General features: G+C 39.6%; 1 protein-coding gene across 2 annotated transcripts in view; it reads right to left on the bottom strand.

The window, feature by feature from the left end:
- Positions 1-13,682, bottom strand: part of sgsm1a (small G protein signaling modulator 1a) — a 35,967-nt gene that overhangs the window by 19,454 nt on the left and 2,831 nt on the right. For both annotated transcript variants that reach the window (XM_042227680.1, XM_005940195.3), the window contains exon 3: positions 4,855-4,930. In XM_042227680.1, the coding sequence (XP_042083614.1) occupies positions 4,855-4,930 (76 nt within the window). The remainder of the gene's footprint in view (positions 1-4,854; positions 4,931-13,682) is intronic.

Genomic DNA, 13,682 nt, shown 5'->3' with positions numbered 1-13,682 from the left:
TCAGTCAGAGAACAACTTTTTGGACAGTGAATGAACCGAGAAGGGTGCATTAACGGTAAACATAAGACATGTGAGCATTATTTTGAACTGTCAATCATGCAAAGCTAGTCTTAGGGTCCAAGGATAATCTTTTATGTGATACTGCTGGCCTGACTGCTTATTACACTGTGCTTCTTTAAAACTGTATGGCAACAAAACAGTGTATGTGCGCTCAAAATACTTCCACTACCAACAGCATGTGGAGGAAACTTGCTGACAATCTTACTTTAGCTTCAGGAAGTATTTAACATGCTAACTGGTGCCTGTAGAGTCTGAGATGTAGCTCTTGGGTTTCTCTGATTACACAGCCTGACTTTGGGGGAATACCTGCTGAGAGGCCACTCCTGGGAAGATGTCTGTTTTGAATATTTTCCACTTGTGAATAATATTTCTTACTGTAGTATGATAGACTTCAAATTGTTTGGAAATAGATGAGAACCAACAGTTGTTCCTCATAAAACTGCCAAGCCCTTTGATTTTATAGAGGTGCTCACATTTGCTGATGATAATTTATTTTAATGGTACAGTGTTCAAAAGCATTTTATCTTTATTATGACATTTTTAAAAAAAATTCAAGTAAACAGCTTTTGCATTCCCTCTGCACTAACAGCAATTTAGCCTCTGCCTGGGCAGCTCATCACACTAGCTTGAGCTTTGGAACTTAATTGCTCCCCAGTGAGCAAGCTGAGTTTTTTCTCCCATCTTCCACGCACTCTCACTCTCTGTATCCGGTTGTTCAGTCTGACGTCACTAGCCGTGTCTGGGTCTAGGTCCATATATCAAATGATCACTATGGCATTACTGAGAGTTGAAAAACTGTCTAAAGTCTTTCATCTTTAATAAAATGATCAGCGTTCTGCTCTACCAGGTGTAACAATTGAGTTTAACATCCAGGCATCCATGAAAACGGAATTTATGACATTTAACGGAGTTAGAAGTTAGCAGGGAGTTAGCTCGCTAGCTTCAATCTAAATACAATATAGCATGTCCTGACTGCGGGGTTTTGGAAACAAATTAAAACGTACAGCTCTGCTATCACTTCCAGCATAAATGAAGACAGAAAACTAAACAGCAGTGACGTTTGTAGGGTTACTGAAGTTGGGCTAGCTGGTGTATAATGATGTGCTACGTGACCGCTAGCGACACAGCTATGTTAGCATAATATAAACAAGCTAACTTTTTCCCACTCGATAAAAGTTAACGTTAGTGTTCTCGGTGGTCAGGAACAAATGTAATCGCATGGCAGGATGCTGTAAAAGGACCAAACTTCAGCCAGGAGAACAACTGAGATAATCCATCCATAATACGAGGTTAGTCATTCATATACTGCTGCATGGGCTGGGCTGTAGTTACATCCTGGTTTTAAAAACTGATCTTAAATAAATGATTAGTGGTAATAAAAGCCGAGGGAGGTCAACAGTGATCACTGACTGTTTTAGGAGCTTTTTGAGATCAAACAGAAGAAAATACATAACATTAAACATGTTAACAACACAAAAGCCATATTAAACGCAGACTACTTTAGGCCCGGAAGTAGGATTCGCTGCGTCATCACTGAACAACCGGATAAACCACATCTGAAAGACATGTAGTAGCAGGAGCCCCTACCCCCCAAAAAAACAACAACCCAGAGATGAGAGGGTCATCCTGCTGCTGAATTGCCACTGGTACTGGTATGACAGCAGTAGATGAAAGATGTACCTCAGACAGAACAGCAGCTATTAAATCAGGCTATTAGATGATCCAACAGATAATGTCCACAGTGCAGGCTGAGACCGTTGAAATGAAACATGAAAGCACCACCGGAAACACATAAAAGGCACAACCCTGCCCCCCACAACACAACATAACACTGAGAGGTATTAAAGAAGTCTTTTAGCTGCACTGTAACAAAAATCTGAGCTCTGTGACAAATTATTTTCATAACCCTCCTGCAGAAAAATAAAACTACAAAAAAGAGATTTGGGGTAAGCTGATTACTGGATGGGAAGGATGTCCAACATTATTCACTTATGGTTGTTAAATAGGTTCAAGCTGTGCTGCAAATTCTTTTCCTACTATGATAATAACCCAAACAGGCTCTACACGGACATTATGAGGGAGTGAGCTTACATAAGAACCCAAAAAGGAAACAACATTGATTTCTAAATCAGCTTATTTTTGATTTTACATAGCTCTAAATGAATTTCTTCAAACAATGACACTAAGAGGTAAGTCACTGTTTCTGCAGCGTCTAATTTACTTTTCCTTCTTTGATATTAGTCTGATCCAATTAGTCTGAGTAATGCAAGTGCGCAATTACAAGCCTATAGACAACACCAGTTTCTCTTTATTATCACTGGTACACCTCCTTGCACATTTTTTATACAGTAGTAGAATGATATCATTTACGCCACAGGCCTTTTTTTAATGGGATATTTTGCTTATTTAATATTTTTCCCTACTTAATTCTCTTCCCTACTCTGAGTATTTACAGCCTCTGGGCATGTAAAATGAAGCCAGTGTGGGTGTGCCGCGTGCAGTTCCTCTAGTGGCCACACGAGGCACGCGCTAAAGTGGAAAAAAGTCAAGTCAAAGAAGTCAAAGTCAAAAATCCAATGTGAAAAAGCTTATCTTTAAATCATCAAAAGGATGTTTTTGTCTCTATAGATAGTTTTCTCCTTCTTTAGGTTGGGCTTAATCTGTTTATAATTCATCAAGTTGGGCAACTGGCTTAAGAGTGTGGAAATTATCCTTTCATGGTCTATGGGAGTGTCACGACACAGGCAGCTGAAACCTTCTGGTGTCCGCTAGGCTTCACCCCTGTTAACTGGAGTCACTGAACTGGACTTCTCTGCTACATTTGTGCTGTTGGTGCTTTTGAAGCATTTCAGTTAAATTATCTGACAAGTAATATGGCACAGACTTTTTGCTCCAGTTTTGGTGAGTCAAATTTGAGTCTTTTGCTAGTCTCATCACTAATTCATTTCTCTGTGTCGCAGTCGTACAGTTCATGGATGCAGCTTGCTACCCAGATTTGCTGATGACACCACCTTCTTTTCCAAATATGGCCACTGCTGGTTTATAAAACAAAAACAAACCATAACCATGGCCAAAATGCCAATGCTTGAGTCCAATGGGTGATGTCACGCTGGTGATGTCCATCTTTTAAATACAGTCTATGGTATTAACAGCTCTGTCTATCCCTTTGTTAGTTGTTATTCTGTCACATGCCTTATTTTCTGCCAGTGTTCAGCTTTATTCATGGTTTGATTCCCGGAGCTTCAGAGTAACTTCTTAATTTTTTTTTTACTTAACCTGTGTGTTTTGTGACATTTAAAAAAAAACAACCCATAAATATGCATAAGTTGCTTTGTCCTGGCCTAACCAATCATCCCAAGAGTCAGAGTTTAGGTTCTAATCTGAACACCATTAGAAATTATTTATTTCACATTAATAATGATGGTCTGTGTTACGCCATGCCTTTTCCCCCCCCAACAGTCTTTGTCTTTGCACACAGCTAGTAAAAATATCGCCTTTTCTGCAAGCTGAGAGTCATTTTATTCACACTTAAATCCACAAATATATCTTGTTATTGATTACAGCTCCGGTCTGAGCCAGACATCCGATGAGCGTGACCACCTGCATGTGGGCAGTGTGTTTCTCGCACTAATCATACTGCAATCCAGAAGTGTGATTTGGAGGCAAGAACAAAAACACTTGGTAAAGGACTGAACTTTAAATATCTCTTATTTGTACTGAACAATAAATATACTCTTGTGCTAAAAGTGTGTCACTGCCTGCTGTTAATGCAGTAGGCATTGACACACTCATCCACCATCCACCATCCACCATCTCTCCTTGTGGAAAAACTAATTCCATAACACAGACCAATGGATAATTTCTTTGTAACAACCAAATTTTCTTTGAATGTACTGAACATCTCACTGTTATCAATAACTCTACATGAGAATATTGATTAATCTAATATTAATTAAAGAAATTAAATTCAGTTAGTGGCGTTGGAATGAGTGTAAATAGAATAGAATAATCCTTTAATTGTCCCACAAGGGGAAATTGGGTTGTAACAGCAGCAAAACGACACATATACAAACAGAACAGGACACAGGGCATAGAACAAAAGCACTCAAATCTTTACATATTTACATCATGGACAATAGTTACCAAAACAATACTGTACAGTTATTAAAATTAAAGTACAGATAAGTGGCAAACCCAGGTTGTTGTGTGCAAACAGAGCAGGATACTGAAAGATGTTTAAATAGTAAGAATATTTAGAATAACTTGAAAAGTACAGGTTGTGTATTGTACCTGTGCATTAAAAGTAGACATGTAACTTCCATTAAATTAGTATATGTAAATTGAGAAACGTAATGTGCAAGTTATAACAGTAGCAGTTGTTTGGTTGAAAAAAGCAGAAAAAAGCAAAAAAAGCAAAAAGCAAAAAAGCAGAAAAAAGTGCAATGAAGTGGCTTAATGGTTAAGAGAAGTATCACTGCGATTGCTTTCTTTTTAATTTTGTCCTGTAATCAATAAATGACTTGTGAGATATAAGCAAGTATGATTTGTGTGAAGTAATTTTGAGCAAGGCATCATGTATAATTGATAATATTTTAATGGTTGAAATTAATCATGAGTTTTAGGCCACTTTTAAGAGAAACGTAAGATCAGGTTGTATAGTTCGACATTCAGAGCGAAAGATAAACAAGATAAAGAGTTCTGAGTAACTTGACTGAAATAAGCTGACATTAAGCCGTTCCAGCATTGCAGAATTACTTGGAGAGCAAAAGCTTCACGATTTGTTTGATTACTCACCACAAAAGGACACAATATGGCTGCTGTCTTCGTGGACAAATTTCCTGGTGACAGCTTCTTCCATAATCTGCTTCACCTGTCAATGACATGGCAGATGTTGGGTGACTCATTCATTAATATACCACAACAGGCAAAATTTGGTGGCACAGGAAGATAAATATATATTTCAAATCTAATGTAATTTTGTGCATAAAAATGAGCTCAGTGATGAACTGGGGTTTGAAATTAAGGTGGGAGGGACACTGAAGAAGGAAGAATGCATGTTAAGTTGGTGGATGAGTCACCAGCTCTCATCTCAAACTACTGGGAAATGAAGGAGATATATTTGGGTGTGGAAGGAGAAAAGGGAAGGGATGGGAGTTCATCACAGACCCTTGTTTCTTACTTTTCACATCCAAATAAATCAAAGCCCAACTTGTTTTTTAAATAAGGATAGAGAGGGTCAGACATCAGAAATGGCTATTATTCAGGTTTTGTCATCTCTGGGATCTGTCCCTCTCTCTGATCACATGCCAACAGCTACAGTTAGAGCCATAAGATTTTGGACAATGACACATTTTTATAGTTGTGAACCACCACAGTGGAACTAAAAAAACAAAACAAATCAATCAACAGACTGATGTGCAGACTTTCGGCTTTTAATCGAGGAGTTTAACAAAAGCATTGCATTAACTGCTTAAGAATAGCAACATGTTCTACACATACATGTTATCAAGGGAAGTATGGATGAAAAGTGATTGGACATTTGTCTGACACCTGGTTTCATGACCAAGTGAGGCCTGTTGCCTCGTTATTCCACAATGCATTTAGTAGACAGATGACCCCGGGTTGACTAAACTTGCAATTGGTAGCTGTTCACTGGAACTCTCAATATGAGGTCCAAATGAGGGAGGCCATCATCAGGCTGTAACTACTGGTTACACTCAGGAAGGAGGCCAGATTAGACTTTGTCAGAAAACATCTAAACCAACCTGCACGGTTCAGAACAAATATTTGGTCAGATGAAATCAGGATGAATCAACTCATGATCTGACACCACATTATCTGTCAAACATGGTGGAGGCTTCGGCACGCACTGTATGTTTTCCAGTCGAAGCAGGTCACTACTGTTTATTGAACATGTGACTGCTGATAGAAGCAGTCTATAAAGATGAATTCAGAAGTGTACAGGGCTATACCCTCTGCCCAGATCAGACAAATGCTGCAGAAATGAACAGACAACACTGCGCAGTGCAAATAAAGAGCAGCCAAAAGCAGACTGCAAAAGCAACCCAAGGTTTTCTCAAGGGAAATAAAATATTCTTTAATGGCCAAATCAGTCACCTGTTTCAGTCAAACAGAACATGATTGCCAAAGGCCAGAAAAACCCACAAACAAGCAACAACTGCAGTAGGTGGTTGCAGAAAAAGTATAACATAACAGTTAAAGGGAGGAAACAGAATTTGGTGATGTCCCTGTCTTTCTAGACTTCAGGTAGTCTTTGACTGCAAAGGATTTTCATCCGATTATTAAAATAATCCTCGTATTTAAAATGATGTTAGCTTGTTTAATTACTTTTGATCTTCTGAAAGTGGGGAACTGTGGGTAAAAATAGTTGTAATTCCAAACCATTTACTGCTAAGATTTTTGTTAAAGCTAAAAATCTGCATATCGATCACATAAAGATTGTACCCACTGTGGAGGTGCACAGAGGCAAAACTACAAAAAAAGGTAAGTAGTCAGATAATATAAGGCACTAACTGTATAGCCAATAGTTAAGATGATTGGGTGTATCAGATGCTCTGGTGGCTATGGAGACATCCTACTGTGTGGGCACTGGTCTGCAATATGCATGGAAAGTATCAAGCCCTGGACACGGCCACACAGATAGCTGTAATTTCCTGTTGAAATGAGTCTGTCCACAACGACCATATTACACTGCCAGGTTCACCCACTACACACAAAGACATTGACTTAGGGACACACACACACACACTCCTTCTCCAGCACATTAACTCTATATTTCGGTGGCATGGGCAAATATTTTCTCTGTGTGGCACTTCTGCAACTGTAAGGCAATGAAATTTACAGCGGGATCATAATATTTTCCACTAGATAAAGTTCTATCTTCAGATTGGATTTTCCACTATGGCACAATTAAATTGATTAATAATTTCATTACTAGTTTACTCACTATACATAAATGGATTATGCCACCTGTATTTTGATCTCACATTTACTGTAAGAAAACAGAGATAATTAAATCACTTCAGGTCATCCATTTGGCATTCAGATCTTTATTTAAGCAAACATGAGCTGTTAAAATATGAAGGCACACAGTACTTAAAGGCTGGCTATTATCTAACTATTACTACTGGCTATGAGGAATTTAAGTACTGCTGTTAATCAAGATGACAGTAATTTTAGCTACCTTACTGTTGATATTTATTCTAAGTATAGCATCTGACGTTTATGTTTATTGTTCATTTATAAAATGCTAATCTAGTTCTCAAACAAATGAGGTGAAAAGTGTTAACCTCTCACTTAAATTTGATTTTAAGTGAGAGGTTAACTATAATAACTGAAAAGTACTTTTTATACTTGAATAAAGTTACTCAGACATTTGGCAGTACTGGTAAGTTTATATAGTGATGTTTAATACTGTGCAAAAATCTTGAGTCACCCACCACGTCTTTATATTTTGCTTGGAAAAGGCTTTCTACAAGATTCGTTTGTTTATGGGAATTTTTGACTATTCTTCTAGAAGCTGCAGGCAAGCACAATGACCAAGCACAATGCAATTATTCAGATCCTGTGGTGAACTCAAACACTGATGTTGGACAAGAAGGCCTAACACGTAATCTCTGCTTTAATTAATCCCAGAGGTGTTCTTTTGGGTTGGACTCTGTGCAGGCCAGTCAAGTTCTTCCACACCAAGCTCCCTTATACATGTCTTTGTGGACCTTGCTTTGTGCACATGTGCAGTCGTGTTGGAACATCCCCAAAACCGTTCCCACAAAGTTCCACAAACATGAAATTGTCCAAAAATGTCTTGGTATGCTGAAACATTACGAGTTCCTTTAACTAGAACTAAAGGACTGAGCCAAACTCCTGAAAAACAACCCATAATCCCACTCTGCATTGTGCTTGGTGATGCAAGGCTCAGATGCAGCTGCTTGGCCATGCAAACCCATTCCATGAAGCTCTCTACACACTTCTCTTGAGCTAATCGGAAGGCCACATGAAGTTTGGAGGTCTGTAGCGATTGACTCTGCAGAAAGCTGGCAACCCCTGGGCACTATGCACCTCAGCATCCGCTGACCCCGCTCTGTGATGTTACGTGGCCTTCTACTTCATGGCTGAGTTGCTGTCATTCCCAGTCACTGTCACTTTGTTATAATACCACTAACAGTTGACTGTGGAATATTTAGTAGCGAGGACTGGACTTGTTGCAGAGGTGGCATCCTATCACAATACCATGTTGGAATTCACTGACCTCCTGAGAGCGTCCCATTCTTTCACAAATGTTTGTAGAAGCAGTCTGCATGTCTAGGTGTTTGATTCTATACACCTGTGGCCATGGGAGTGATTTGAACAGCTGAATTCAATGATTTGGATGTGTGAGTGAATACTTTTGGCAATATAGAGTACAACACTGCATTTCCTACCCCTATTTTTAAGACGGAGACTACAGGCACGAAAATGTAACAGATGCACAAACACTGCCAAAATCTGCCAACTGAGCTCTCACTGTTTATGCAAGATGACAAATTAAATCCACAAATCTTTTTTTTTCTTCTAAATACTTGGACGACAAATGAACCCAGAAGCCTGGAATAAAAAAAAACAAAACAACTCACTAATTAGACAGCAGTCATTACTCAAACTTGGACTGTTCGCATCAGTAGCATTGTTTTCTTTAGCATCAACAGAAATGATTCACACTGCCGACACGCCAGAGAAAGTGGCAGTCACTGTGATGCACACCAGCTCCGTTAATGATTATATAAAAGCCTGCGTTCACGCAAACACACACACAAACGCTTAAAACACAGAGGGCTTTTATATGCACCAATTTTTTTTCTCAGTGCATCTGACACACAGAAAACTGACTGCTAACTTGAGGAAGCACCCTCCTCCTCCTCATCTCTCTCGTCTGGGCTACAGATCAGGCCTCTGAGGAATTTATATGGTAAAATGTCTAAGCACAGACAACCTACAGGTTTCTATGGAGACGTCACGAGTCTCACAGTGGATCACTTCCGCCAAAAGGACGCGCAAACATTCATTCATCTCTGAAATAAGAGGCTGAATGCGGCTCTCCGACAGCCACTATTAATATCTAGATGCGCCGTGTTGTCGTCATCTTGTTACTCTGGCATCAATAAAGCAGAAATACCACCCAGACTTTACTTTTTAAAGTAACCATATGTGCTACAATATCACCCAAGAAACAATATATTCTCACTGAGATTTAAGAAAAAACTGAAAATTTAGAGAAAAAAATGATTCATTTCATCAGCAAAGCACGATGAGTCTGCTTGAAGGCAACAGCATGAGTGATAAAGGATCTTTTGAGTATTCCAATTAACTCCTCCAAGAGCAGAGAAAGGAAATAAGAGGGAGAGAGAAAGCTCCTTGCATTAAAATCTCCATCCTACATTATTCATAATCACTAAGTCTAATGCTGAATGAAGGGAGCGCACAATAAAAAAAATAATTACTGTTATTCATGTTAATCTACGGCACACGGAGCTGCAGTTCTCTTATAAAGAGGTCCAGCTGAATCACGATTCCATTATGTGAATTACAGCTTAATACCGAATGAAAAGAGTGATCAGCTGTAAAAATGGCAGAGAATGTGATGCCACCATAAAGGTCAATATAACCAAAAGACAGCCCAAAACAGTTCCAAGGTACTCTAACCACAGGGTGGCTTTTCTAAAACGTCTTTCTGATGACGGCACCTTTACGAGGACGCTGTGGGATTTTGAAGCGCTGATTGTACAGTGTCAATATTCAGCCTTGACATGAAATAATTTTACACGACGTATCATTCGAGGTCGAGACAGGACAGCTTTAGAGGAAGCAGGGCCCTCCATTCACATAACATGGTCCAGTTTGTGCAGATTTGCCTCAACTGCCATACTAAACAGCATGAAGTACTGTAGTTCAGTTTGATTATAAGCAGTGTAGCAGCAGTGCACCTCAGCAAAGCCAGGTAATCCTATCCTATCGATTTAAAAGTGTCACTAGGGCTACTTTCAAAAAAAGAAAGGAAGATTTGGGATGTTGTGCAAAATGTAAATAAAAACAGAATGCACATTTCTAAATGTCATGAACTGACATTTTTTTCACAAAAGAACATGGAAAACATCAAATCTTTAAACTGAGACATTTTATTATTTCATATATAATATTTGCTCATTTTGAATTGTTGTCTTGCTCTGGGTACTCCGGCCTCCTCCCACAATCCAAACACAGGCAGTTAATGGGGTTAGGTGAACTGGTGATTCAAAATTGCCCATAGGCGATCGTGGCTCAAGAGTTGGGAGTTCGCCTTGTAATCGGAAGGTTGCCGGTTCGAGCCCCGGCTTGGACAGTCTCGGTCGTTGTATCCTTGGGCAAGACACTTCACCCGTTGCCTACTGGTGGTGGTCAGAGGGCCCGGTGGCGCCAGTGTCCGGCAGCCTCGCCTCTGTCAGTGCGCCCCAGGGTGGCTGTGGCTACAATGTAGCTTGCCATCACCAGTGTGTGAATGGGTGGATGACTGGATATGTAAAGCGCTTTGGGGTCCTTAGGGACTAGTAAAGCGCTATATAAATACAGGCCATTTACCATAGGTGTGAATGTGAGTTGACTGGTTGTCTGTTTCTCTGTGTTAGCCCTGCGACAGACTGACAACCTGTCCAGGATGTAAACCACCCTCGCCTCGCCCTATGGCCGCTGGGACAGCCGCCAGCCTCCCCGTGACTCTGAATTGGCTTAACAGAAGAAAATGGATGGTTGGATGTTGTCCCATTCTTGAATGACATAGCATTCTAACTGCTCAGCTGTCCTGGGCCTTCTTTGTTATATTTTTCCTTTCATGATGCATCAAATGTCTTCAAGTGGTTAAAGGTCAGGATTGCATGGAGTGCAGGAAGCAATGCTGCTGTAACAGCTGCTATGTGTGGTTTAGTATTGTCTCGGTGAAATGTGGATGGCCTTCCCTGGAAAAAAAAAAGTCATCTGGATGGAGGCATATGTTCCTTTAATAAGTCACCTTTATACACCTTTCAGCATTGATGGTGCATTTTCCAGATATGCAAGCTGCCAATTTCAGAAGCGCTAATGCACCCACATACCATCAGAGACGCAGGCTTTTGAACTGAGAGCTGAAAATAAATCGGATGGTCCATAAAGATTTTTACATTTTGACTTCTCTGACCACAGACGAGTTTTCCAGTTTGCCTTAGTCTGTTTTTTATGAGCTTTGTCCCAGAGAAGATGGCAGCATTATTATGGATTATGCTTATATACGACTTCTTCTTTGCGTCACAGAGCTGTAACCTGCATTTGTGGATGGCACGGTGAACTGTGCTCACAGACAGTGATTTCTGTAAGTGTTCCTGAGCCCCTGCAGTGACTTCCACAACAGAAATGTTCTCTTTTTAATGTGGTGCTGCCAGACAGCCAGAAAATCACCGTGCATCCAATATTGATTTTCATCATTGTCCCTTGCACACAGAGAGTTCTCCAGATTTTCCGATCTGTTGATGATTTTATGTATCGTATACGATGGGATATAAAGAGTCTTCACAATGTTACATTGAGGAAAATTATTCTGAAAGTTTTCCACAATTTCTTTTTGAAGATTCATGAGCTTTACCGCTCTAAAATGCTCTTTTTATATCCAATCATCTTCCTGACCTGCTGCCAGTCAAACCACTTACGTTTCCAGCTTTTCTTTGCCCCTGTAAAATTTTTATTTTATATTTTTTCATGAGAAAGTTGGTTTTTTTTTGTAAATATAACATAGATATCTTTTCTATGTTCTACTGAAAATAATACATGGTTTTATGAGATTTGCAGGTCATTACATTTTACACAGCATCCTAACTTTTTTTGGAATTGAGATGCTAGTTTTTAATGAAACAATCTCAGAAATATTAGTTTCTAATACAATAATAATATCTGATGTTTTCCCTGCATTTGTCCCTGCAAAATGAATGCATCAGCCCTGGATTGGTGCTGTAGCCACTCCATAATCTGCTTTGTATCTAGTAGCTGCTCACTACTGAGTCAGAGTCTCCGTCTTGCAACGTCTGTGAAGAACTGGTTCTTGTACAAATCCCTGAGACCAGGAGTATACGCACAAGCAATCAACACAACATGATGAAATTCACAGACCTCCACTGTGTTTGCTGCACAAACAGTTAAAGTGAAAAATCTCTATAAACAGTCAATCTCTCAGTCTATTCAGTTTGACTACCTGCAAAAGTTCTCACTTTGATTCATTTGCTTTTTTTGTCCTCAAAATGTAATTAAGCCAAGGCCAAAGCTTTATTTAGCAATTTCAAAGAAAGTACTCCGGATGTGCATAAATATTTACTAGATTCTTCCCTTGACCGCGCTCTACCTCTCCACCTAGTTTTATGAAATTCAGCTTGGTAGTTTTTGTGCAATCTCGTTTATAGACAGGAGGAACTCAAGACCCAACAGTAAAAAATTAAACAGGAAACTAAATGACACAGCTCTTCAGTTTCTCTCCCTCTCTCTATTGCCTCTTCTCTCCTTTAGCAAACACAGGTGTGTATTTCTGTTTGTGTGCATGTGCACGTGCACACGTGATTTTCAAGAAGGCGGAGGGAGCAGCACGATCAGAGCGAAATGCAGCCAGACAGAGTGGGGCTCTGTATCAAAGCTGAGGCAAATAAGATTTCTTATTTAAAACAATTTTGCGCCAGAAGGCAATTCAGCTGTCACAGACATCCTGCGCTCTCTGGATAATGGCCCACATCCAGGTATATTTGAGCAGACTGATGGCACAAAACCAGCTGGGCAAGGAGAGTGTGAGAACACACAGCATAGAGTCACCATATGGCACGGCCCACACTGAGTAATAAAAACCATAAACTGATGTGAAAATGGCACAAACAACAACAACAACGTCTATCTTTCCTTTCAGGGACTGAAGAAGTAGATACAGCTTTTTCAAAAATGTTATCAACAGATTTAATAGATGTAGCAAAAAAAGAAAAACCCTAAAAACCTCTGAATAAGTTTCCACTATCTCTGATTTTGGCCACTCTTCAGCTGAAAAATGTTGAAGGATGTCTCAATTTAGCTTTTATTAGACTCCTCTAAATCCATCAGTTTCTCCTGATTGAGACATTCCTTAGTGGATTTCTATTGTGATCAGAATCTTTATCCTGCTGAAAGCTCCATTTCTGGCTCAGGTTCAGTTTTTGGACAGACTGACCCAGAACTCTGTGATATGACGCTGAATTCATAGTTGACTAAATGACTGTAGGTTGCATGAAATAAACCCAAACTATAACATTTCCATTTCCAATCAAAGTTGGAATGAGGACCTTCTCCTAAAAGATGTTTTTGTTGTGAACCAAACATATCTGCTGTACCGGGTACTTGGGCTTCCTCCCTCCATCCAGAAACAAGCATGTTGGGTTAACTGGTGATTCTAAATGGCTTTTGGCTGTGATCTAGATAAAGTGCTTTAAGTGGTTTGAATGGTGGGTGAAACTAGAAAAGCGCTACATAAGTACAACACATTACATTATTGATATTGTGGCCAAACAAATGTATGTGTATATATTTCCGTTCCTAATGATCTGGTCTTTGGTTGC

This window comes from Haplochromis burtoni, unplaced genomic scaffold (assembly GCF_018398535.1).
Source record: "Haplochromis burtoni strain Fernald_Lab_line unplaced genomic scaffold, NCSU_Asbu1 Contig_276, whole genome shotgun sequence".
Taxonomy (NCBI): domain Eukaryota; kingdom Metazoa; phylum Chordata; class Actinopteri; order Cichliformes; family Cichlidae; genus Haplochromis; species Haplochromis burtoni.
The sequence above is the reverse complement of the archived record's forward strand: the minus strand, read 5'-3'. Positions and strand labels throughout refer to the sequence as shown.